The sequence below is a fragment of the Gasterosteus aculeatus genome, chromosome 14, assembly GCF_964276395.1.
Source record: "Gasterosteus aculeatus chromosome 14, fGasAcu3.hap1.1, whole genome shotgun sequence".
NCBI classification, from domain to species: Eukaryota; Metazoa; Chordata; class Actinopteri; order Perciformes; family Gasterosteidae; genus Gasterosteus; species Gasterosteus aculeatus.
In genome coordinates, this window is record NC_135702.1 from 15,994,695 (window position 1) to 16,021,998 (window position 27,304).

At 45.7% G+C, this 27,304-nt stretch overlaps 3 protein-coding genes across 3 annotated transcripts; 2 read left to right on the forward strand and 1 right to left on the reverse strand.

Annotated features, from left to right (window-relative positions):
- Positions 1–2,275: 2,275 nt before the first annotated feature.
- Positions 2,276–5,414, forward strand: LOC120832189 (Y+L amino acid transporter 2-like). Its single transcript, XM_040198263.2, has 4 exons — positions 2,276–2,286; positions 2,380–2,522; positions 3,352–3,477; positions 3,650–5,414. Exons 1-4 carry the CDS (start codon positions 2,276–2,278, stop codon positions 3,775–3,777), a joined length of 408 nt encoding a protein of 135 aa, XP_040054197.2. The 3' UTR covers positions 3,778–5,414.
- Positions 5,415–7,117: 1,703 nt separating this feature from the next.
- zdhhc12b (zDHHC palmitoyltransferase 12b) lies at positions 7,118–12,676 on the forward strand. Its single transcript, XM_040198034.2, has 5 exons — positions 7,118–8,975; positions 9,068–9,207; positions 9,828–9,920; positions 11,166–11,332; positions 11,408–12,676. The coding sequence occupies exons 1-5, from the start codon at positions 8,879–8,881 to the stop codon at positions 11,721–11,723; spliced, it is 813 nt and encodes a 270-aa protein (XP_040053968.2). The 5' UTR covers positions 7,118–8,878; the 3' UTR covers positions 11,724–12,676.
- Positions 12,658–26,234, reverse strand: pkn3 (protein kinase N3). Its single transcript, XM_040198033.2, has 22 exons — positions 25,781–26,234; positions 24,116–24,392; positions 22,794–22,963; positions 22,338–22,461; positions 21,873–22,024; positions 21,357–21,564; positions 20,504–20,674; positions 20,188–20,297; positions 19,444–19,587; positions 18,645–18,720; positions 16,706–16,865; positions 15,910–16,000; positions 15,715–15,761; positions 15,460–15,529; positions 15,241–15,332; positions 14,984–15,160; positions 14,839–14,901; positions 14,683–14,759; positions 14,374–14,516; positions 13,733–13,840; positions 13,577–13,657; positions 12,658–13,309 (listed from the first exon to the last, which is right to left on the reverse strand). The coding sequence occupies exons 1-22, from the start codon at positions 25,799–25,801 to the stop codon at positions 13,109–13,111; spliced, it is 2,763 nt and encodes a 920-aa protein (XP_040053967.2). The 5' UTR covers positions 25,802–26,234; the 3' UTR covers positions 12,658–13,108.
- Positions 26,235–27,304: the final 1,070 nt, after the last annotated feature.

Below are 27,304 nucleotides of genomic sequence, written 5' to 3' on the forward strand. Positions count from 1 at the left end.
GTAGGCGATGCAGTATGGTGTAAAACAACAGTTCTGAGTTCAGTGTTTACCTCGATAATGTTTTATGTGCGTCTTCTATCCAATATCCAACAATATTTTAGTGTAATCCAGTAAAGTTCAGCAGAACCACAAACTACAGCTGTATCGTCTTTAGAGTGACGTTGACAGTCCAGAACAGTATTTAAATGCATTAGCATGGTGACGTCATCAGCAGTGCTGTAGTGGTAAAATCAGAGGTGGGTAAACTCTGAATTTTGTGATCATACAGACCTCGACGCGATGCGAAGCAACGCAACACAAGGCGTTGCGACTCTGTAAGGCTGTCTTGGCTATATTGCATTATGTTATCAGTAAAAGTCATATACAATCAATGACAATGAATACATGTGTTAGTAGTTTGTAGTTTATTAAATCTAAGAAGACAGTGAAGAAAAGTATGTCAACACAACATAACAAGACAATTGCAGATTAAGAACTATCTACATACGGAGTCTCCTTTTTACAGTAGTGCCCAGAGGGCCTCCTTGTCCTCCACGTCAGGTCCTGCCTTGCACAGAGGAGCCATGAACCCCAGAACACGCGTTCTGGGGTTCATGGCTCCTCTGTGCTTCTCCTCTCTCTATTGGACCTGGTGTTTCTCTCCCTGTGCTCTCTGCATCATTGCCTGTCCTCTCACTGCCTGAACAAATATGTTGAATTTAAGAGTTAAACAGCCTGTCAATTACACTGACAACATGAGTTAAAGGAACACTCATGTACTACCTATGTCATCATAAATAGGCTATACAGCATGTTTTTTTTCACATTGAGAACTGACTTGTTTTCTAATCTACGCGTCACCAGGCGTTTTTCTTGTCCTTTTACCGACCAGCGAGCACAGAGCGCGCGACTACTACCCCCCAGTCGGTCGTTCCGCCCGCAACGACTACTACCCCCCCCGTCGGTCCTTCTCGACCGGTCCGCGAAATATTGTCTGGCATGAAACCGGTCCGTGAGGTAAGAAAGGTCGGGGACCACTGGGCTGATCCACAGCGTGTGTTTACACACCTCCTGGATCCTGATACAGCTACAGCCCTGTCCGTACCTACCTCATCTCGTGCTGTGAAGGTGATGGGTAGCCTAGATTGTTTTTTTGTAACTTGCACATGAGGGAGAAGGGAAACGCTTTAGTGAGACTGGTGTTAAGTTAATGCTGTTTTCTCATACTGAGAAAGATTTCGTTTTGGTAAACTGTCAATGCTCTATAAATCATATCTTGATCCGGATGAAACCTTTACCCATATCTACATTTTAGATGCAGATTTGAAAATGCTTTATTGCGAAATGTGTAACAGGAAACCCGAACATGTCACAATCTAACGGCTTTTCTACCGGGTCCCTAATGAGCGTTCATGTGCTTGCTCGAGCGATCATTGACGAGCCTCATCTTACAGGCCTGACAAGCCCTAAGTCCCCTAATGCAGCGCTCAGGTCCTCTGCAGGGTGGGTGTTTCCCTCTTTGTTTCAGGGTTGAAGAGCATTATTAGCCTAAACATGCATGTTATTACTAGGAGGGTGAAGGAGAGTTGCAGTTTTCATATTTCACATTAAATAATACATACAGCATAATGCATCCTCTGATGATGAATGCCTACAGTCAAAAGGTCAAAAGCATACAGTGATTCGCTCTATGTAACGCAGGGAATACTGATGGTCAATCATAACCTGCGAAATAAGTGGGTGGGATCATTAAAAAAACCAATCACTAGGTGGCAGCATATTACATTGCATTACATGTCATTTAGCTGACGCTTTGCGACTCACAATAAGTGCATTCAACCATAGGGGTACAAACTCAGAACAAGAAGAGAACAAGAAACAAGAAAGTGCAATTTCCTCAAATAAGCCAATTTACAATTTGCTATAGATGGGTGGCGTTACGAGTACAATTTAAGTGCTACAATAGTCTTTTAGTCGAGGTAGAGTCTTTACCCCCGCAGACACTCATTTTTAACACACATGGTTATTTTTCATGCATTCCCTTCACGCACAGTTGTCTTTTTGTAACCTGCATTGTATGACAACAATAGGTTGCATATATATTCTTAATTTGTGTAAATCCCTGTAAATGAGTGCTACAATACGTCTTCACTGTGACGCACACTACTCAACAATACTCCACATGAGTCATCTCATGAGTTTGTTGGAGACGGTCCACATATTGCATGGTCATTCTTTTTCCTGCATGCCCTGCTCTCCATTTTGAACTGAGAAAGCCATGTTCCTAATAGTAGAGATGCAGACAATGTATTTGATTAATTATTGTTCTCTTAATGCAGTTAAACAAAATATATATGCTGCATGTTTGCCTTTTACGATGAAGACTTCTTAATCCCGTAGACTGTGGACGTCCTTGTTGATCGTTGAGCCGGCTTGTCAGGCAGCGATCGCTCTGACCTTCTCCACCTACCTGGTCCAGCCCTTCTACTCCACCTGCACAGCCCCTTATGCTGCTGTCCGTCTCACCGCCGCCGTCATCATATGTAAGTCTCTCCCTGTACTAAGCACACTTGCATGCTCTGCTTGATCGGTTGTACGTTTTTAATACTGCCTGCGGTTGTGCACGCTTGTGTTTGCAGTAAATGTTTTGTGAATTTTGTTAAGTTAATTGCAAACTGTTGAGTTTAGGAGATTTCGCAGCAGCTGTAAGGTAGTTCTAAGCAGCGCTACCAGTACATGTTGAATCATGCATGCTGCATTTAAATAGATGCCACATTATATTACAGCCGCCTCACTTGGTCTTTGTTTTCTTTTAATTAGAGGGATATGTGTGTAAATACACTTAATACTTGGTTTCCTTTTAACTCAGCCTTAAATGTACCAGGCTGGTTTAGTGAATAGAAACCCTAAATATTTGTTATGTGCAGGGCCAAGAATGAAGTCACATCCAATTTAAGGTTTTAAAGATTTTTTTTTCACAAAGCCTAAAAAAGACCACGATTGTGTATTTGCACGTTTGGTGTGTTTCCGTACACACACACACGCATCTTAAAACAAATGCTGCAACACAGACACCACATAAAGCACACAACTCTCTCCGTTGCGGTTTTAGCTCAAAGGGAGCCAGCGAGCTCAGACGGGATCATTTGAGAAAATAATTCTGCTGACGTAACCGCTTCATGAGCAGGTGTTTAACGGCTGCAGCCGTGTGACTCGCCGTGCAGCACGTGGCCCACGCTTGGCCCCCGCTTGGCTGCATGCGCCTGCCTGAGATGCTGGAATGAATTTGTTGTGCCGCAACTTTTAGGTCTCAGGTCAGTAGTGTTTTTTGCTATTTGTAAACTGCTTTCGTCCCCCCTCTTCTCTCACCAGGTCTGCTGACCTTTGTGAACTGTATGAAAGTGAAATGGGGGGCCAATCTTCAGGTCATCTCCACTGTAGCGAAGGTCCTTCCTCTCATCGTCATTGTCATTACTGGGCTGGTGAAGCTCGCACAAGGTAGGAAAACAAAACTTACCATGAGCAAGAAGGACAAATGTGCAGGGACGTTATCTGAAGATTACAATAACTAAAATGTAAGACATTAGACGTTAAATATTCAGGAATGATTTAGCCTTAAATGATACTTCTTTATGTCCTGGACGAGTCAAACAACCCTGTGTCGATGTAGGTTTTGACCAGAACTTCGAGGGCTCGTTCAAATGCCCCAAACTGAACCCTGGTGACATGGCCCTGGCCCTCTACTCAGCGCTGTACTCCTACTCGGGCTGGGACACGCTGAACTTGTTAGGGATTTAAGCCAGAAGTGCACCCCTAGTCAGGAAATTATAGTACGTGTAATAATGTTTAGTGTTAGAATTATAGTTTGTGTGATGTTAGATATTAGTTATTACATTAACATGTTAGATGAAGTGAATGCAATTTCAATCAAACACAATTCATAGTCATTTAAATCATATAAACACTGTACACATTAACATTCTGTCACAATGTGATGTTAAAACCTGGGGACGGATGCCAATTGCCGTTCTTTATGGATTTCTCCCAATTTTATCCCCAAAGAGGGTTTTTTGGGAGTTTTTTCTCCTGTCAGGTAATAAATGAACAACTTCATGTAAGGCAGCCGACTGAGGCAAATGTCTTGAGAATTGAACCACACGAACTGTCTTAGATCTTATGATGAAGTGTGATGAACGGTGATCATTAATAATGGGTTGTTGTAATGAAAGTGTACTAGTTATAAGATGAAGACTTAAACGATGTATGCTTTGTTAGATTCACTCATTGAGGCATAAAGCCGAATGTATCTACATTGAGTGCATTGGAATGTGAGGGACAGATGGACAGAGAGGTTTCAGGTTACAGCTGCAGATTCACACCTCGACGTGAAGGGGACAGTCCAGGAGGTGGCCCTTTGGAGAAGAAGCCAATGGCATTCAAATGCACCAAGGAAGACACACCTCAAGAGTTTTCAAAGGACCATGGCGGGGGAAAGACTGTTAGAATTTCTCCTGCAGCCGCGTTGATAAGTCACTTCAGACTTGCTCAGAGGATTCTCTATTTCGCGAAATATTCCACTGTTCGCTTAGTATTTCACTTTGTAATTGTAATCCCTATTACGTTGTTCAGTTATTAAATAACTTTTGACTTTTGAATTTAAACAAATTGACTCATTCGTGTCCTCGTTTCCGGCCGGGACGAGAACAAGGATTGAGGCCTCCCTCGAGAGCTTCCGAAACCCTAACAAACTTCATCACAGAGGAGATCAAAAACCCAGAGAGGTACGAGGTCGCTTTCTTATTAGTCATAATAAGTAATCAGACTTGTGCGTTGGTGGACACCAGCACAAAGCAGCCAAGTCAACCCGCTAATATAACGGCAGGTATCTGCCAATATGTTCCACGCTTGTCTCCTCAAGGCTTTGACAGGGATTTTTCTTTTTCCAAGAAGAACCATGTGGTGGCGGGTGTGGTTTGGCTCGGCTGCAGGGGGGACGGAGAAAGGAACCACTGTTCAGGGAACGGTGCCGGGGGAGGCAATTGCCCTCAGTTGAAATTAATCAGTGTTTGTATTCTGCCTGTTAAGTAGGAGAGATCCGGCGACAGCAGTTAAACAAGATACGTGTGTAAAATGTATTCTATAAAATACTAATATACCGGTGTGGCGGCCCAAGGGCCACTGCCAGGGTATTTGTGGCTGTGTCCCTGTCTGTGGGTGTTACAGGGTGAACTTCCTGGTGGAGTGGAGCTGAGGCCATCAGGCAGATCAGACCCAGCTGGCCACTGTCTCTTGAGTGCATTAAAACCTGCCCCTTCCTGAGTGTTTGAGGGTGACTGCTGGTTTTCTCCTGTTCCCCAGCACAATGGCGTGTTTCCTTTGCTGTGTTTTGTTTGTTTAACCAGTTACTTTGGTGAATAAAGATCTTTGGCTGGTAATCCCTGGAGCGTGGTTTCCTCTATTTGTTGTGGCCTTTGAGCCGGACCATAACACCGGTACATGCAAAAACCTACAAAGGTTTGATGATAAACTATCACAGTTCACACTAGGCGATATGTCACCATTCACACTCACATTCAAACGTACATACATACAATTATATATACAAATATAAATGCATTCTCTTTACCTCACACTTAACATGAACCATCACAGTTCACATTGTCAGGTCATCATTCACACTCACATACAGACATACGGAGGCAAACAATGGTAAATGGTAAATGGCCTGTACTTGTATAGCGCTTTTCTAGTCTTCTGACCACTCAAAGCGCTTTAACACTACATGACATCATTCACCCATTCACACCCATTCATACACTGATGACAGGAGAACCACACACAGTGACACCTGCCATCAGTAACTACCATCCACACACTGTAGTCGCAGCTACAGGAGCAATGTTGGGTTAAGTGTCTTGCCCAAGGACACAACGGCATGCGGGTTAGCCGGGCCTAAACCACACATACATGCAAAAACCTACATTGGTTTGATCATGAAGATGAATATTTACCCCTCGCTAGAAGGGGATGTCTTATTCTGTTCATCTGTTGAGTTGCGGTTGATTGGATGTGTCTTTTGAATACAACTAAAAGCCATATTCAAATATAGTCATATTTGGTGTAAGTCTGTACCTGATTAGAAGGGACGAGGTGCGGTGTATTGGAAATCATTGAAACGGTTTGACTGGCTGCAATTCAAGTCTGAACTCCAGCTGTTAGTAAGCACTGCCGTGGCGATGCTGATGGCAGCATAACATCCTACGTTCACCAGACCTTTAGCAAGGCCAGACCAACTTCTGGCCTGAACCGGTGTCTCCTCCGTCTCATCCATGGGTGTCTCCTCCATTCTGAATTGTTGGATCTCTGACAGATATTGGTCATTGGTCTGTTTAAGTAGTTGCATTTGCTCATTTTTCTCCGAGATTGTTCTGTAACATGTTTCAACTTGACTCTGAAGGTCATCAAGATGCTCAGTGACTTTGGTGTGTTCCCTCTCAGCGATCAGGCTCTGGTTCCTTATAGTTCGGTTTTCCTCAACCAGCGCGTTAACATTTGCCTCCAGATTAGAAATCTTTGCCTGATTTCGATCTTTCTCAGATGTCACGCAGGCCAGTTTATCACCAAGAACCTTATTGTCATTGATCAAAGCGTCCTCTCTTTTCTCGGATTGCAGAGCAAAAGCCGAATGATATTTGATCGTTCTGTCTAGTTTCTCATTCAAGTCTTTAAGTTGGGTCAAATTCTCGTCATTTCTTTGGTGAGCTTCCTCTTCACTCTGCTTATGGGCAGCGCTAATTCTAGAGAGCTCTTCAAAGTCTGTTTCAATTTTAGCGTTCTGTCGATGAAGATCATCATTCATTTTCGATTTCTCTGCAAGTTTCCTCTCTGCTTCTTTTAGATGTTCTTTTGAAATGTCTTCATTCTCCCTGAGTGAAGATATTTCTGATTGCAGACGATCGATTTTCCTCTGGCTCACAACAAACAATTTACTTTGTTCCTCCAACTTGATTTTAAGTTGTGATATCGTACCCGTTGCTTCATTGTTTGTTGTAGAAAGATGCTCAGTGACTTTGGTGTGTTCCCTCTCAGCGATCAGGCTCTGGTTCTTCATAGTTCGGTTTTCCTTAACTAGCGCTTCAACAACTGCTTCCAGATTAGAAATCTTTGCCTGATTTCGATCTTTCTCAGATGTCACGCAGGCCAGTTTATCACCAAGAACCTTATTGTCATTGATCAAAGCGTCCTCTCTTTTCTCGGATTGCAGAACAAAATCTGAATGATATTTGGCCGTTCTGTCTAGTTTCTCATTCAAGTCTTTAAGTTGGGCCAAATTCTCATGATTTCTTTGGTGAGCTTCCTCTTCACTCTGCTTATGGGCAGCGTTAATTCTAGAGAGCTCTTCAATTTTAGCGTTCTGTCGATGAAGATCATCATTCATATTCGATTTATCTGCAAGTTTCCTCTCTGCTTCTTTTAGATGTTCTTTTGAAACGTCTTCATTCTCTCTGAGTGAAGATATTTCCGAATGCAGATAATCCATCTTCCTCTGGCTCATAACGATCAATTTACTTTGTTCCTCCGACTTGATTCTAAGTTGTAATATCGTTTTCTTTGCTTCATTGAGTTTCCTTTGGGTGTAACGGGCTTCGGTTTGAGATATCCGCTTTTCTTTTGGGACAACAAACGTCTCAGTTACCTCCCGTGGAAGCGTCCTTCCACCGCCCCGTGATTCTGCCATGTCGCTTGGAAGTCTCCACACACGTCCGCTCTCTTGCTTCTCCGAACGCGTATCACTCAAGATGCATTCTGGAGCATTAAGAGCTCTCTGACGTAGGCCATGACGCGTTCCCTTTCATCTTTGTGTGACGTCATAACATTCTATGGGCCACCTGTTTTTCCATCCAGCTTTGGAGACGTGTGGACCGAATGCGTCACAGGTTAAGTCACGTGACGTTGGCGTCTAACGCGCTAGCAAACGTTCACGTTGACGGCGGCTCGCGTATCTGCATCCGACTCTCGGAAAGTATCGTTAACTACGAAAGCCTTTCAATCTTCACAAGAGTTTAGAGTCTAAACTCTCTAGATTGCGGTCCGCGAAATATTGTCTGACATAAACCGGTCCGAGAGTTAAGAAAGGTCGGGGGCCACTGGGCTGATCCACAACGTGTGTTTACACACCTCCTGGATCCTGATTGGTCGCTGCTGCAGCCGCAAGGCGCTGATTGGATGCTCACAGACCGTAATACAGCGCAGATGAACATGATTCAGACTACGGCGTTTATATGTTCAACAATAGGAAACGTAGTCTTAGCTGTTTTAAAATTACACCAAGTTTATTTCGGCTTATTCCAACGGAAGAATACAAGGCGCAGGGAACTTTGAGGTGCGTAAACGCTATTTATAGGCGCGTAAACGCTATTTCCAAAATTCCAGAGGTGCGTAAACGGCGTTTACGTGCGTTTACCCTCCACTACAGCCCTGGTCATCAGGTCCGTTCTTCTGTACCCGTGAGTCTACTCTCCCGTATCCGTTCTCCGGAGAGCGCAAGTCCGTTCCCGCAGTCTTGAGAAGGGGCCTCAGTTTGCGCACCTCGCGCCCATTGTCACTTCCGGCCCCCGGAGTGTCTCGTGACCGACGCTGGCCAATCACAGCTCGGCAGTACAGAGGCGACAACACACAACACAAACGCATTAGACCGGAGCTGAATTCATGCATGATGCGTTTCGACCTACATTTAGTGTGCGACTGAACCACGCGGAACCGAGTCCAGTCCAGTCCAGTCGGGCGCCACACGGCCGCTACCGTAGCCGGGACGTCAACGGTCCTTCAGCCGCCGCTAGTCCTCCGCGTCCGTCCGAAGACAGCGATGGACGCGCTAACATGCTAGCGGGCTAGCGCCATGTTCAAGAATGTGTTCGGCTCAGGCTTCCTGGTTCGGACCGCTCATGTGATTCTGACCTGGGTCATAACGTTGATACTCTTCCTCCATGACACAGGTGAGCCCGTTAGCGCGTTCATAGTGTTACTAAACGCCCCCCCCCCCCCCCAGCAGGGGGCCTTCTTCATGGCTCCCCGTGTGTGTTGTCAGAGCTCAGGAAGCAGGAGGAGTCCGGACAGCTCGTCCAGCCGGTGCTCTTCGTCCTGCTGGTGCTGCTCTCCGTGTTGCTCTATTTCGCCGTTTCTCTGATGGACCCGGGCTTCATCTTGTCTGATGACCAGGATTTACAGGTGTGTGTGTGTGTGTGTGTGTGTGTGTGTGTGTTTGTGTGCATGCACATAAAACATATTGAACAAACATATTGAACATTTGAACAAAATGAAAATGGTAAACAACTAAAGTTAGTGATTAAGTGTGTAAATAAAACAATCTAACTGTGATTGTAGGCTGTTATTGTTTGGATGTAAATGACAAGCTAACACACTGAAAAGGCTTTGAATAAATGCTTAGACCACAGGTGTCAAACTCAAGGCCCGCGGGCCGAATGACTTTGCTGTTGTGAGGATTACAGAAAGACGTAAATTGCATTTTGATAAAAGACCAGCAGCTGTTCCTAAACATTCTCTGAGTGAGCGCATGCGTTAGACCAGGAGGACCAGGTCCTTCACCGACACGGTGCCGGTAGATCACACGCAAACCACGTCAGGTCCACACGCATGCGTGGTCGCTTCCGCCAGACGAGAGTTTAGTGTCCCAGAATGCAGCGCTGTTGTTCCGTTTGGTACGTCGCCACGAGTTGCAGTGAAAAGTTGGCTAGATCGCAAAGCCAGGCGAGTGTGGGGACCGTCTGCGCCACCCCCCCCCCGGGTCAGCAGTTTCTCTGACCAGTTTGTCTTCTGTGTTGTGACAGTTCACGTTGGGCGTGACGGAGGAGCAGCAGGACATGATCCCACACTCCACCAAATCTCTGCGACAGCGCCGCTGTGGCCACTGTCTGCTGCAGGTAACCATTCCAATCAATAGTCAATATGTATACTCATTATTCTTTGATCTTGTTGTAATGGAGAACAAAGGGTGGAAACAGTAATTCGTCAAAACATGAAACTCAAGGGCCACTTCTGTGCTTTCAACTGCAGTGTCTTCAGTCATGTGTCTCAAGTAATCACCTAAAGCTCAGCAGTGGTTCTGCGTCATGCTGAAGGAGAATTAGACACCAGGGAAGATTCACCGGTTCGCATAGATGCATCGGCGTAAAAGCTCCCGATGCGATGGCCCGGATCAAAAAAAGTGTGCACCGGATACCTTGTGGGATGAATCGCGGTGCATCGTTTCCAACATTTTTGCATCGGCATAATTTTATCAGCATAATTATGCCGATGTATTTATACAGATTCGTGTGTAGGCGAACACACTGTTTCTATGCGCGCTCATCTCCACTGCTGTCAGTGGCCGATTCTCGTGAAGTCTCGCGCGAGTTGGAGGAGAGCGCGTGGGAGAGCGTTACCATGGCGAATGGAGAGTTAGACGTCTCGAAAACTCGCAATAAATCCGAGTGTTTGGCAACACTTTGGATTTCCAAAGAAAGATGGCAAATTCGATAAATCCCGTGCCATCTGTAAAATATGTCGCGCTGCCTTTAAAGTACACCGGCAGCACAACTAATTTAGGGACGCACCTGAAGAGGCGACATGGTGAGACGTCTGCCTCCTCCTCAGATTCAGGTATGGCTACATTTTGTGGATCAACTCGTATTCCTTAAGAAAAAACCTCAAAATCGGAAATAGAAAATTTAGTGTGTGAGCCGGTTGATCCATATGTTTAGAATGAAGCAAATTCTGTTGTGACTGCCTGGTATAATAAAAAAAAAAAAGTTAGATTAAGAGAACATCTCGTTGAATCGCACTGCATCGCAATAGGGGTGAATCGCATCGCATTAGTAGCTGCTTTTATGTATCGGATTGTTGGCAGTGCATCGATATGTGTATCGCATTGTCCTCGGTGATGGAGATGCACATCCCTATTAGACAGAGATGAGCCTGTGGTTTTGTGCGCACCCACACACTCCGACCCCCTTTGCTCAGGGTCATCGTGTGTGCTGACTCAACGAGGTTGTTTGTTTTTTTAAAAAGGACACTGACGAGTTCATCCAGCTTCACGCCTCCAGCACCCACCGCGTGTTGTTGTTGTTGTTTTTGTTATGAACAAAGAGAATGTTTCATCTGATGACCCTGAGCGTTGTTCTAAGCAGCAGCCGATGAGATCAAAGCACTGTCAGACGTGCCAGCACTGCGTGCGGCGGTACGACCATCACTGCCCCTGGATCGAGAACTGCGTCGGCGAGAGGAACCACCGCTGGTTTGTGCTTTACCTCGCCGTCCAGCTGCTGGTGCTGCTGTGGGCGCTGCACATCGCCTGGTGAGTACCACTCCCGTCACCAATCCCCGGCGCTGGCAGGCCAATGCAGAAGGCCCCTCTCGCTTGTTTCACCAGGACGGGATTCCGGCACGCACCCGGCTGGCAGCTGTGGCTGCGCAGCAACGGCATGCTGCTGACCGTGGCCGCGCTGGTGGCTCTGCTCTCGCTGATCGTGCTGCTCCTGCTGGGCTCCCACGTCTACCTGGTGTCGCTCAACACCACCACCTGGGAGTTCATGTCACGCCACCGCATCTCCTACCTAAAACACTGCGGCGCCGACGAAAACCCCTTCGACCGCGGCACCTTCGACAACCTGTGGTGTTTCTTCTGCGTGTGGGGCACAGTGGTGTGGGAGCAGGTGTACTTCCGGGAGGGCAGTGACCAGGTGTAGGGTCACACGGCGCTAAAAAGACTGAAGGGGATTTCGCTCAGCAACAACCTCGAGTTTTCGGGACCACATAACGTCTGTAGAGGAATCGTGCTTTTGTTCTTGTCCCACATATCCCGTCTTTAGCGTCGCCCCCCCCCTCAGTGGCCCCTTGGGAGTCCGCAACAGCTTCCCGGCCCTGGTTCAGTTGCTTCCAACCACTCGAGGATACAGTAGCATTTCCCTGTGTGACGTTAGGCTCCACTGGATCCTTTCTGTGAGCAGTGAACACCCCCCCCCCCCCCCCCCCCCCCCCCTCTCCCTCCCTGTTCAATCGTTTTTGAAGTTTACCCTTAATACATGTGAAACATTGCATAAACATTCAATACAAAAAGTGAATATACTTGTTTTAGGTGCATGTGTAGACAATCCAGGTGTGGTTGCTATGGTTTCCTGATTGACAGGTTAAATAATTGCTCCATTTGTTTTGACTGTAATCGCCGAGTCTTATTGTGCACAAAGGTGTGACAGTGTCTGCGGGGCAACGGCGTTACGACAAGCCAACGTGTGAAGTCATTTATGGAATATGAAGGTACCGGTGTTTTTGGCATTGAATCCCACCACGATGTACAGGACACTTCAGCGTTTCAAGCTATTTTATATTGCATATTATTTTGTAAACAATTTTGAACCCAAAAATGTCTCTAGATTTCTATGACGATTAACTGGCAGAGCAGTGAAGAGATCTGTGAGTCCAATACATTGGTTGGCTTCTCTGTGTGCAATAGTTCCCTTGTGAGACAGCAATAAACGTTCTGAATGCACAGCAGTCTTCTTGGACAATATGCAGACTGCCTCCAGATTCATTTTTAGGAATTCAAGTCCCATTGTGTACTTCTGAATTATATGCAATGCTGTCATGCACTGTTTTTACTACTTTAAAATGACTATACATCAATAAATGTTTTCCCTGGTCACTGGAGTCCAGCACATATCAATTTATTCATTCATATTTCCTTCACGTCGTTTACACTTCATCATGATCAGATCATTTTAAAATAACAAATTGGTAAATCAACAGTTGTATTGATTGAGCAAATCTCCCAGAATAATTTAAATTAACATTAGTATGAGTTTTACATCCACTTCTAATGGTTATGATAAATAGATACAGTTTGGCATTGAGATCACAAATATTTACAGCTCAGTTGTTGGACAGAGGCCTTTGTAACTATTGCACTAGTGACATGTTTGGCACAGCGTTAACAGGAATTGATCCCACGGGTTTGTGAGACAAAGCATTAAAAAAAAGAGCGGATGGACTGGTGGTGCGTTAGAAGAGACCGGAAGAGGACGCGACCTGCTCCTCCGCTTCTGTGGAATCAGCAGGTCGGACGGAGTCGCCCCAGTCAGCTCATGAAGGAGAAGTCAAAGTCCGCGAAGATGTCCTGCTGCTCCGCAGTGAGGATGCAGGCTGCCCGCGGGGGGGTGAGGACTGGCTTCAGGCGAGTAAACTCCTCATCGAAGTTACTCACGTCCTTCGGCGCTCTGATGGCCGGCAGGAAGGGGGGCTTCATCTTTTTGGCCAGGAGAGCGTCCCAGTCCGTCTCCTGTGGGAACACGAGGAGCAGGAATCACTAGAACTACCTGACGTGTAACATGTACAACAGAAATAGCCCGGTAGCCCGGTACCGGTCCCACACAGAACTAGAACTACACGAGTCATGTTTTCTCGGGTTTCTGCTGCTCCAGTGTTGCTTTAAATGAGCTTTAACGTGAATGAGTGAATGGTAAAATTCTACTAGCTCATCTCTGCCGGATGAAGGAGATGCACCCGTTTGTCCAGAGAGGGACAGTCAGGTGTTCAGCATAATGACCTGAAAGAATTTGTGGCGTTTGATCTCCGAGGCATCTTCCTCGCCTCCTCCCAGTCTCATCTCAGGGTTCTTCCTCAGCAGCTAAAACGATGGAGAGGAGTCAATAAACGATCGGTAGAAAGCTCCTGCAGAGACGGCGCATTGGTTTAGGCCCACCTTTTGAATGAGGGACAGCGCCTCAGGAGAAAGGAAGCGAGGGTACCGCACCTCGTCGTTGACGATGCTGTCGAACACCTCCTCCTCATCGTCCCCTGGGAAAGGAGACTGAGAGCGGAGCACAAAGTGAACGCTGGTCTACGGGGTTCTGGTCCTTCAGTGGTTACGTTACCGCACGCGTAGGTCAAGGAGTTATTGTGCGTCTGCATTGGAGCTGAACTTGAAATAATATACTCACATCTTCTCAAATACATTCAAATTCCTGTGAAATACTGACCTGGTCCCACTAATGATAAAGCCGCACACATTTCACACTGACACAAACCCTTTGTGGTCTTATGCATCAAGCAGTGTGGCACTCAGTGTTCATGTCTAAGCAATCTATAAATAGAATTATTAACAAGTAGGGGGATCAAGATCACACTGAAATGGAGCAGCCACTATCAAGTGTCTATAACTGATAATTGTCAAATTAACTTTTAACCATCACTAATCTTCCTCTTGAAGGTCCGTGAGAAATCAATCGCAAGTCAGTCGTGTGACTTTCTACATAACGATTGTTTGTTTGAGGACTTTCAGGGTGTAGAGAGCGTCACAGCGTGATGAGGAGCTTTGCTTTGGCTGCTCATGTTCCTACTGACCTCCCCCACCAGCATCTCATAGACCAGGACCCCCAGCCCCCACCAGTCCACACTGCGGGTGTAGTTGTTGTCCGTCAGCACCTCTGGGGCCAGAAACTCTGGTGTCCCACAGAACGTTGTGGTGCGATCGCCGTGGCCCATACCTACACACACACACACACACACACACAATCACTGCATATAACAACACCAACATGCAGTTATGACTTCTGGGATAAGTTCCTTATCCCCACACCAGCTACGAAATGATCATTGGCATGTGCTGCACGTTGAACGGCGACATCACAAATAGAAAAATAATGATCTTACCTTCTTTGCACAAGCCAAAGTCTGCAATCCTGACAAAACCGTCTGCATCCATCAGCAGATTGTCCAGCTTCAGATCCCTGACAGACACAAAGCAACAGGCTCCCGACATGCAGCCACGTACGGAGTCATTCTGAGAGCAGCCAGAGAAGCACTCACCTGTAAACTATTTGGTTCTGGTGTAGAAACTCCAGGCCGAGCAGCACGCAGGACGAGTAGAACCTGAAAGCAGACGATGATGATGATGATGGGGTGAATAGCAGCGCGGCGTGTGTGCGCTCCATGCAGAGTGACGTCTGCTCACCACGCCTGATTCTCGGTGAAGATGCTGGCGTGAATGTGGGTCATGAGGTCTCCCCCGGGGGAGTAGGCCATCACGAAGCACACGTGGTCGGCCGTCTGGAAGCAGCCGTACAGGTTCACCAGGAAAGGATGCTGGGAGACGTTGATCACTTCGAAGATCCTCTTTTCACACATGAGGCTGAACACACACAAACAATATTTAAACACACTGCAGACTGAAGCATCCACTCTACAGTTACGTGTCGAGGGATCGCTTACCTGTCAACTTCATCCCGTGTTACGATGTCTCCTTTCTTCAGGGCTTTGATGGCATAGAGTTTGCCTGACTTCTTATGCTCTGCCAGCAGCACCTTTGATCATCAAAGGAGGAACATTTGAAGCCATGAAGATGAATGTGCATCATTGGTTCTCAGGGTTTTCTGACCCAAACGCTGCTACGGACATTCTTACAGCTGGATCCAGTTAGGCGATGCGTACCTTACCGAAGTGACCTCTGCCCAGGACTGAAATGCAGTTGAACTCTTCCATCTGAAGTCCTTCATCCCTGCTGCATGACAGTATAAAGGTGAACACACAAAATTCTCAGTTTTCCATCACATTTCTTCTGTGTTATCTGCCTTCGTGGCATTAATGATGAAGTGCCACTAAATACACGTTCTTCATGAGCAGGACTGTGTGTGTGTGTGTGTGTGTGTATACACACACACACACACGCGCATGGACGTGACTTACTGTGGCGGTGAGTGAATAGAGGGTTGACGCTTGTTCTCTCGGAGACACTGGTTTCACAGACAAGAGAGATTAAGTGACACATCTGGAACATTAAGACCGGAAAAACAACCAACTGCTCTAGATGACGAGCTGATGGGTCATGAAATACAAAGTTATTGTCGAGCCCTTGTTCCACTGGTGTCTCCGTATGCTCACCGATGGAGAGTCTCTTGTGCTCTTTCTGCTGCGGTGTGGAGATCTGCCGGGTTGTTCTTCATTAAAATGTAGACACATCACAGCAGGCTCTCTGGAAACAAGAGGAACTGGTACTGTGACAACCTTCAGCGATGCACCTCGAGTTCCTAACATTTTTTTGAGCAAAAGCTCCACTATTCTCTGTTATGTCTCTGCAGGATAAGCCGGGACGATTTTGATTTGATTTGAAGAATTTCTTGAACATGTAGACACCAAATAATAAAAAATTTAAAAATCAACAGACGTAGACCACAAAATGAGAAAATACACCTTTTGTTCAAGAAAAGGAGTAGGGGGAAGCAAAAGCTTATAGATACCCACCCCTTTCTTATCCATATTCTCAATTAGTATATATTACTTTGAAGATTAATATCATACATACATACACACACTCTCTCACACACACTCTCACCCACACACACGCACGCATACTCACACGCACAAATAAATACAATTTAAATTTCCTTCACTTAATATTGTGAATATATTATTGTTGAACACACGACAACCACATTTTGTAGCCTCACATATTGGCATCTTAAAGCCTCTGTATCGTACTCCTCATAACTCAGAATGCAGGTCAGTGGTAAAGTCCCGGCTATCCTTCCTCTCTAATCATGACATCATGAGTCGTGGAAAAACAGCCTGAAATCCTTGTGGACAACTACGCAAAGAGGTTAGTAGCCCTCTATAGTAGCAGCTCTTGTGAAAAAGAGATGTTTCGGGGTCCCGGTCTGGAGACTCCATGAAGCTTTACCGTTCTGGAGAAGCGTAGGAGGGCAGGGCGGCAGCGGTCGGGCTCGTGAAGGGAGGGCTCATGGACTCCAGGGAGCTGCAGGGAGGCAGGATGCTCATCACCAAACGGCCCCATGTGGCAAAGTTCATGTTCATCTGGGCCGCCCGCAGGAAGTCCTTCCCTGTGAGGAGACATGCAGACAAGAGAGATCAAATGGGAAGAAGTTAGTAGTGAGAAAAGAAAACCTATACTTTAGAAACACAGGAGCAATTCACTATGCTTCACACACATTAAATACAAAAGGACCATCCAGTATCATCATCATCATCATCATCATCATGGATTAATGATCCCGTAGTAACGCGCTAAAATTATCATCATTTGTAAAATCCTTTACTGGTTATGAATATACTCAAACAATGGGTCACAGTGAGGGTGTGATGTAATCAGTATTCTCTTGGGAGGGGCGTCATCAGGCATATCAACCAATGAGCGCATTGGGGGCGGAGCTTAGCGTTCTGCAGGTGAACCCAAACAGAAAACAACTGGCAGAGCGAGATGGAGAAAGGTGACAAACTCTTTTTAATTTAAAATCTTCCAGGCGTTTGAGTCGATAGATACAGAGTTATTAATAAACACCACCATCATACACAAGACGTGAGAACAAGCTGCTCTTAGTTGTAACTCTTTATTCAGGCAACTCCGCCATGACGTTCCCCCCCAGGTTGTTCCATCACCCCCCTGGGAACCTCCAGGTACTTCTGAAATATTCACTGCTTTAACTTATATTTTTGCATGAATAAAAGTGCACAATACACTACTTCTGGATGAATTAAATCACAATTAAAACATAATTGCTCCCCAGCCCTAATATTAACATAATAGTTATACTCGCTTTGTTGGCATACAGAAACTTAATTGAATGGAATTGACTGATTGGGGTGAGGACATGGTGCTGTATGCCCGGTTGGCAGTTAGTTTAGATAGAGACAATCTGCAACATGTTTGACAGTGACTCACTTGGGCTTCCAATCAACAACATTTGAAAGTGATTAATATCAAATTATGCTAATAAATAAAATTGAATGAGTCTGATTTGTTTACCGTTTATTTTGGTTAAAAAAAAAAAAAAAAGACTACTGCCTAATAGTCTTATTTCTGCAATTTGATGACAAATGCATATACAGGAAGCCCAAATAGGTATATTTTTTTATGAAATTGCCCCCTAAATAATATGTCAATTTCCTACCCTGATCCACAGATAGATTATCCATCTATGTTCAGGAGCACGTGTCCCTGTTAGAGTGAAGCACTAAGGACACGTGTGAGGTTTACTGTGCAGGGACCTTTTAAGTCTGTGTTTGTACCGGATGTCTTTTGGAGAAAACACAAAGACTTTGGTGATCCAGGTCATTAAGAACGTTGTCTGAAAGAGATTAACAATGGAAATGTCTATGTAGGAGCTTGCTACATTTCTCTGCTCTGCTTAGCAGCATCTTTGACCCGCCCCCAAATGTTTACTATTGGTTGAGGCGTGTGATGAAGCCGATGCTGATCAACACCTTGTAGTGAGGCACGGTTTGTTCGTATGTATATTCAGAGGCAGTGAGCAACGGACTTTAAAAATAATAATAAAAAAAACTGCACTAACACACGAGAAAATAATTGTTTGTGTTAATGAATGTGTTAATGAGATAATAACGCGTTACCGTGCCCAGCCCTGATTCTTTTCTTTGTTTATTGTTTGGCTGAGAGCCATTTATAAGGATGGAATTGATGTCTGGTTGTTAGTATGACCTCACCGCGTCTCCTATACTCAACATCAACTAACAGAATCATCTTTGACGGTTTTTGTAATTAATTACTTCTCATTTTGACAAAGGTGAACTCAGCCCAAAGTATCAGAAACAAGCCAGTGATTTATCAAGGATCAATGAACAAATGCCATAAGTGCGGTTACCTTTTTCTTTAGGGAAGATTCTCCTCTGCCTCTGGAGTTTGGAGCGCCGCTCGATAACAGGATTGATAAATGTGACCTGGAAATGATTCTGGTGTTAGATTCCTGCAGCATCAGTACCGGTGTCTGTGTCATAGTAAGGAAATATGAACGGCTTGGGATACTTGTAACTCATTAATTCACTCACTGCTCGTTCCAATAAACGGTAAATGATTACAAACATCATAAGAACACGGATTGTGACTTTTCGGTTTTTATGGTGAAACAAGAACAATAAGCTTTAATTCATTTGAAAAATGAATGAACCCTGGAATGAGAAAGTCCAATGTGTAGGCAGGAAGTTATGGGCACTAATGTTAAAGCGAACACTCTACTATTTATTGGGTACAAAGTAGCCAAACATTTGTAGTGTCTAAATAACGATTTCCCCTCTCGACCTGACGGAGGTTTCTGAGTAATGACGTTGCCACATAGACCCTCGTCTATGGTTCGTGTATCAATGACAAGTACTGTGCTGAGAGTGGACGCCAGTTTGGATCAGAAAGTCACAAAGTGGCGGATGGAGGACGTGGTAGACCAGCAGCGACATGTTGTCAATGGACTCCGGTGGCTTTATAACGGATTTGCTTCCCTTTAAGAAAAGGCTTTTCGGCTATTGACGTTCTGGGTGAACCATGATCATGACACCAAGACAGAATGCGATTAGTGGACAAGGAAAGGTGAAGACTAAATCTCAGACACAGACGCCACAAGTCTCCTGGCCGGAATGAAAATGAGCAGTAAATAAATAGAAAGTAAGAACCTCGATGAAGAGGATGCCCTGAGGTTCCAGCTGGACACACATGCCATGACGGTGGTTGTCCAGGAAATCCTCCAGCCGCAGGAACTTCACCCCACATAACGCTCGCCAGTCTCTCCAGTACACCGCGATCTCCAGCTCCCTGGACTAGATCCACACACACACGTACACAGACACATGCATGACTGGATTATTACATCGGGAGGACGGAATGGCTTCATCTTCTGAATTACTAAAGAAAAGAAGACGAGTAAACAGACATGATATGATACGAAAAAACTTCAGATAGAAACACACAAAAAAGAGGATACTCATGTTTAAATCTGGCCGTGATTAGTCATGTGACCACGGGGTCTTGGACGGGGATGGCTGACGTGTAAATGTTGGGAACAGGAGCAAATGGAACTCTGCGAATATCTTTGCATACACTTTGTATGTAGCATCTTGTGCACGGTAGAAGTTGAAGTGGGGACACCTCATACACAAGCGTAATGATAATCTTTAGCAACTCGTCAAAGGCAAAGGAGCGAGACCCGTCAGGGGGTAGAAGATGAGCAGGCAGGTCTACATGTGCACAAACAGGTCAAAGTGTGTCTCAATACAAAATCACAGTCATAAGATTGGACACACATTCTCATGAGAACTGTTACTGTGCGTCATTCCAAAAGGAGGCTACAGGAGGCGCCATGTAACAGATACACTTCTGGCTGAGTCGCACGTTGAGGTGCTGAAGTTAAAGCCACTGACCCGTTCCAGCTCCATGCTGAAGCTCTGGCCCCAGGCATCTTTGCCCAGCTGTCGCCACTGTGTGCGCCCCACAATCCGGTTGTCCACCTTTAGCACAGCTCTTATCTCCGCTGAGACACAAACACAAAGAAACACACTGACCCGGGCTGCGAGGACGTCATGAAGAGACAGAAGGCGATGGCGGCTGCCGTAGAAACAGTGTGGACAATTCCGAACAAACGCCTCCAGTAGAAAACTATATTCTGCGCTGAAATACACTTCCTGCCTCCTTAGATACCACACACACACACACACACACACACTTATATGGACGTACAGGACAGGTCATCGGCCTTGCTCATCTTGGCACTGGCGCTGCGTCCCGATTGGCCGGCTCTCCCCTTGGCAGAGAGGCTCACAGATGTGGCCGGGACGCCGGTCACACGACCTCGGCCAGGGACCGACTCCAACAGGTCCTGGCAGCCCATCAAACAAACCTCCAACCGACCTACGGGGAAGCCGCTCTGTTTTCAATTCAGTCTTTTAAGAAAACACAAAGTTGGATGTAAAACATAAACGAACTGTTGCCGATTCTATAAAACAACGTGGAGACATCTCTGCTTTTTGGACAAGTGCCTTCATTTGATGCGAGTCGCTCTGCACTGCTCTGGTTCCCCAGGATCACAGTTAGCTCTGTTAGCTCTGTTAGCTGCCCTGTTGAGAGTCTTGTGGTTCTGGATTCCTCATTAGGATTATTTTGGTGTCGTTGATACGGACGCCTCAATGCAACGGCGTCTGCTGTTGATGGGTGTGGTGGAGCTGGTTGAACCGCTTTATATCATCATTGTACAATAAGAACACACCCTAAGAAGTGCCTATTCAGTCCAAAGAGAATTGTTTGCCTGGTGTGTATTCCAAATTAACCTTGTAGCTTCTGGGTTTACCTCAGCGATAAATGTCCCAATGAATACGCAAAACGGTGTTTCACACTTTTGTAAAACTAAAAAAAAAATATGGCTGAATAAAAGAGCCTCCACATTTAAATGCTCCCATGACCCTGTTGCTAAGCAACCCTGAGGACACATTAGTCTTTTAGTGTTTTTTCTCCTACGACGCAGGATCATACTGACGTTGTATACAGGTATTATATCAACATGAAATAAATAGACGATGAATATAACAAGAGCAACCTGTGAGACTGGCTGGTTTGAAGAGGAAGGATGAAGAGGAAGAGGACATCTTCTTTGACATGCCAGAGGAAGGTGGCGTTCCCACAAACAGCTCCTCCCTGATGACAGCATGCTTGGGATGGTCCCGGGGCAGCTCGCTCAAACGCCTCTCCAGGGACAGACTTAACAAATCCACCTTCTGAGAGGACTCCTGCATGCGCGCCTGCGCCTGAGGGACACGCGACGCCAGAATACTCAACCTACAATACTTCTTTTGAGGGGGGGCTTTGTCACATTCAAACAAAAAGGTCACCAGTCAGAACAAAGACGACTCAAAATGATTCAAATATATTAGATGATGTATGTTCTTTGTGCTTGATGTTATTTGTAGTCTAAATGTAATTTCAGTATTTCTCATTCGGGACTTTTAAAAATAAACCATCTTCTGAGTAACGCTTCTAAAACATCCCTCATGATGCAGGCGGCCTCTTCTGTAAAGATCTAAATCCCTCCGACGCTTGCGGTCAGTCAGCCCACCTCTGCTAGGACACGGCGGTCCTGGATCTTGCTGCCACTCAACTGCTTCACCACTTTTTTTGCTCCTTCTGCTACGGCCGATTCGATCTTCATGTGGTGCAGCAGGTCAGCCATCCGCATCTCCAGAGGATTGATGATCTCCACAGGCTGACCTGAGGGCAGCCGCAGATGTTAAGGAGGATGTATCGGTAAAATACGGGGGCCGAGCAATGAATCAGTATCCCAGTTTTCTGTACAAATTATGAATTTCAAGCAAACTTGAACTGAAAACCAATTAAATAATTTTTGCCGTATTTGAAAAATGTAAAAAAATAATCTTTCAAGTTTCAAGCAGCTCAACTCAAAATGAAAAATAATTTGATTAGCTCACGTGAGATATTGACACATTATTGCTAAGCTAACGGGACCCGCTGAGGGTTCCCTTTGGCAGCGGTGCCGGTGGAGACCATCAGATGGGAGGTTTACCGTGCGAGCCGTCCTGCGAGCCGTCTCGGGCCTGACTGACTTTGATGATCTGCATGCGCAGCAGCTCGATCTTAGTGCGGCTGTCCTGGATCATCTGCTGGGCCGTAGTCATTATCTTCCTGTCCTGGAAAACACACGGAGGCTAGACGCATGTGGTCCAATGCGGATACACGACATGCAGTGAGACTGGGTGGGAACCAGGTATGTGATTGGACCTCCAATGATCGTCAGCTATATATATATAAATATATATATATAGGGTAAATTCCTGCTTAATAAAATGTTCACGTGTACTCAAGTAGCATATAATATAATGTCCAGCTTACAGATACTACTACACTTCCTGTGATTTAACCTTTTTGGCCCCCCAATCAATCAATCTACAGACTCTTACAGAACCATTGGTAAGTTATGCAGTCATTTGTAATGCAACCAGCATTTACATCTGCACAGCACCTTGACTGAGCTGTTGCTGTACGTTTGGATCATGTTCTCGGCGCCCTGTTTGACTTTGGTCTCCATGGTGAGCTGTTTCTTCAGCGTTCTGACCCGACTGGCCGCCGGCGATGTGACCTCTTCCCACGGACACGACTGTGCCGATAGGTTGTCCTCCTCCTCCAAGCAGCCTGCATGAAAAATAAAAGCAAATGACGGGTGAGGCTCTAAAGGTCTTTGCACGCCATTGTCTTGTATTGGTGCGGATTCATTTTAGAGGGTTTTCATAACTTATGTGATTACTACGTCTTTCAGTTAATTCACAGGGCTGTTTACATTGAACACAGAAGAAAACGTTGCCGGTGTCAGATATTTACAATAACTAGAGCAAAAGACCGAGGTCCCTCTATCAGGATGGTAATAGTTGTCATGTCAACATAAAACAATACGTTCAAATAATATCATTCAGATTACTTCCAGGTGCACAACGAGTTTGCTTTGCTGCAATATTGTAATGTAGCGAAGTATTTAAACAGACCAGATACAAACGTAGCGCTCAATAAGGCCTGATGTTTGTCATCATGATGATACACATCTGAAAAGACAAGGTTTCCTGCAGCCGAGTCAGGAATACTTCATCCGCTGATGTTTGCATACATTTTCATTCCCTCCTCCCTTCCTTCATGTGTAGCGCTTAAGAGCAACAAGTAAAGATCTGTTCATGCCTGAATAGCTTTGGTAAGTGTCCTCCTTCATGTGTAAAGCCTGCTCATAAATATGCAGCCTGAATTAGCTTCCCTTTAACAACCGAGTGTCCAACCTGGACGGGGTTTGTCTCCCCTAACTTGAACATATGGCTCAAACTAATACCAAATTGGCCTACAGCATCCCTTGAAGCAGAGCACCTATGACATATGATGATGTCATAGTTAGTGGAGGTAAATGGTTGAAACATGGTGGAGAAAAGCTTTTAAGGCTAAAGCGTGACATTAATGCTCAACTAATCCATCGGAACGTCAATATAAAATCCTTTATCCTTTCTTTATTGAGTGATTTATTTTCATGCAACGTATATCAGTCTTCGTATTGCTTACAATAACTAAAATTAGTACTATTATTTATTTCAAAGTACTTCTTTGAATATTCGTCATAATACAAAAATCCATAAATAATAAGGAGGGAAAACCGGTTTAAAAAGAGCCTTCTACAGCAAGTATTTGTGTTAAATAGGTGTTTTTGATCTTTAGAATAAAAGTCACTTTGATGATGATCGGTCCGGAGGTAATTCAGACCTAATGGCGGCACTAGTGTTGGACGTGACGCGGTGCAGCCTCTGTGGTTACCTGTGCTGCAGTCCTTCTCGGTGGCCATGGACCTGGCGTTGAGCTCCTGCAGTTCCCAATGCAACCTCTCCAGCTTGCGGCTGGAGGCTTTGAGCTGGCCCTCCACATCGGCGGCGCCTTTACGATTGGTGAGGGCCCGCCGGAGTCTCTCAGCGGCCTCCTTGATCTTCAGCTCGCGCTGGATCTCCTGCCTGAGCAGAGTACGGGCATCTTCCAGACGCTGCTGAAACTCTGGGTCCAGAATGTCCCCCTCATCCAGAACCTGCATGGTGCCACTCTGGAGGACACATCACAGCGGCTTCAACGTCCGCGCCCCACGCTTCCTGTTTTTGTATCTTATATTGCACATCTTGAAAAGACGGGGCCACCTTTCCTTTACTGGTTCTTAAAAAAAACCCTGCTTCCATCACGTATGATTTGGTGGCGCTGTTTCACACATGTCTCGGTGGAACACACTCACTTGGGGCGGCGGGGGGTGAGAGGGGAGCACGGTCGGGTTGGTGGTTCGATTCCTGGCCTGGCTAACCCGCATGTTGACGTGTCCTTGGGCGAGACACCCCTGTAGCTGCGACTAGTGTGTGAGTGTTATTTCCTGATGGGCAGGTGGCTCTGTGTAGCTCTGTCATCAGGGTGTGAATGGGTGAATGATGGGATGTATCGTTAAAGCGCTTTGAGTGGTCAGAAAACTAGAAAAGTGCTATACAGTCCATTTATTTAAACAAGACCATGGATCAATACACATGGATTCTGCACTACAAGTAGTTTACAACAAATGTACCTTTAAGCTAGACCTCGTGCTTTTTTCAAAATGGGAAATGAAGAGAGAACATTTAATTGCAGGCAGCGTCAACATCACAAAGCCCAGGACGGATCAATGGAGCTCGACACTGCCGGAGGCCCTCAAACCACCAGCTACCACACACACACACACACACACACACACACACACACACACACGGTACACACCCGTGTGTGCAGGTATGTAAGGACAACGATCTGCGATCATTGACAAAAGAAACTCCTATTCAAACTTTCAGATGAAAAAAGCACAGGTGGATGAGAACAAAGAAGGAGCGGAACAAGTTAATCAAGGGGAAGCAACTGGCAAAGGTAGAAGTGGTTCAGGAAGACCAGTAAACCCATCGGTGGAGCACCAGCACAAGGCCCCCCCTCGTGTGGAGGCAGGTCTGCGTAGCTTTCTACTGTAGGGGCACAGAGTCAGGACTCAGGGGTCCTGCAAAGCCCAATATCAGCCAACAGTCCTGCAGAAGGTCTATTGTCTCCTGTGGGACACGCCCCCTGCCAAGAAAAACACGCCCCTCCCCTGTCCTAGGAAGTGATGTCCAGTCTGGTCATCATGGGGACCAACGGATGGCCTGGTACATTTATTCAAAATCTAAAAAGGAAAAACTCTTTTCACCAAGACCAACAAATGTATTCAAAGTAAGCAAACTAATATTCAAATAAAGCATTTGGGGTGGTGAGTGTGTGTAAATAACAACACTGGCGACCAGGGCCAAACAAGACAAACAGGAACATCCAGCTGCCTGTCAAAGTAGCACCAGAGTCACAGCTGAACGTTGGGTAATAGCGGAACGTGGCCCCTGAAGGCCCCACGTCATTCACCTCGATCAGACAGAACCGAACCTGTGGCATTGGTTTTACCTGCGCAGGTAGACCGGACATGGCGGCTCTCGGGTGGCGCACAGCGTCTGCTCCAGCTACGGGGGGGGGGGCGCCGGTGTTCTTCGGACCAGAGAGTCGGTGATAAGGGTCCAGCAGGAACGGAACCGGCGGCGTTGGATAAACTGCGGGCGGTACGTGGGACCGACTGTCTGTCTCACAGGCGGTCCACGCGGGATGCGGGCGCCGGTTGTTCTGTTTGCCAGGAAAACAAATACCGAGTTAACTTTGAATCGACTTTAGCTCCACGAACAACTGACGTCACGCGACGCGGCCGGATTGGTTGGGGTTCGATATGACGAAACGCCGCAAGAACCAATCACATTTGATTATTCAATGCACCTGTAAAGGTGACCACGTGGTACGCTTACGCGGCCTATGGGATTCCTTCTTGTTTTATACAGCTGATAAGCTTCATTAGAACTCCTCTTTGGATAAAAGGGTTTCAGTATGTGTTGTTTTAAGAGGTTAATAACTAAAGTTAAGGTTGTTAACCAGCAATCTGAAAACCATTAAACCCAATTTTAACAGAATTTGTTGTTGTAGCCTGTGTCAAGTCAAGTCAAGTCAAGTGGTTTTTATTGTCGTTCAACCATGTGCAGTGATTACAACACAGAGCAAAACGAGACAACGTTCCTCCAGGACCATGGTGCTACATAAAAACAGCATACAACTAAATAAAATACCTTTATAAAATATCTATATACAATGCACGTGCAGACAAGTGCAGTAAAAGACAATAGTGCAAAAAGATTTCAGTTTCTAAAAACACATACACATACATTACATACTATGAGAAAGTGTTCTATATATGCGCATAGCAGTTATTGAGGTGGCAGACAGTAATAAAGTGACAGTTAATAAAGTGCAACTCAGGACTATAGTAAAGTAGTAAACGCCATGGATTAAAAATATGTAAGTCGCTTTGGATAAAAGCGTCAGCTAAATGACCTGTAATGTGTGTGTGTGTGTGTCAACCCAGTCTCTGAGGATTGAGGAGTCTGATGGCTTGGGGGAAGAAGCAGTCTGGTCATGAGGGCCCGAATGCTTCTTGCCAGATGGCAAGAGGTACGGAAGGAGGTTGCTTTGGAGATACAGTGTTTTTTGTAGATGTCTTTGATGGAGGGGAGAGAGACCCCCACGATCTCATCAGCTGTCCTCACTATCCTCTGCAGGGCTATGCCGTCCGAAACGGTACCAAAGTACCAAACCAGGCAGTGGCATCGCGCAGGATGCTCTCAATAGCACCCTCTATATGTGGGAGATGTGCTTACCTCGGCCTTTGAAGAAAGTAGAGATGCTGCTGGGCTTTCTTGGTGTTGACCGGACTGACTGAGGTCTCCCGGTCAGGAAATCCAGGAAATCACAGGAAATGTGGTGAACTTTGACACAAAAACACATACTCGCCGAGGTATATTTTCTATGAGACAAGCATTTAACGAAACTGCAACTGATCATACAAGTCATCTTATCAAGGATGGGTTTAGCACAAAAGTTAAAAGGGAG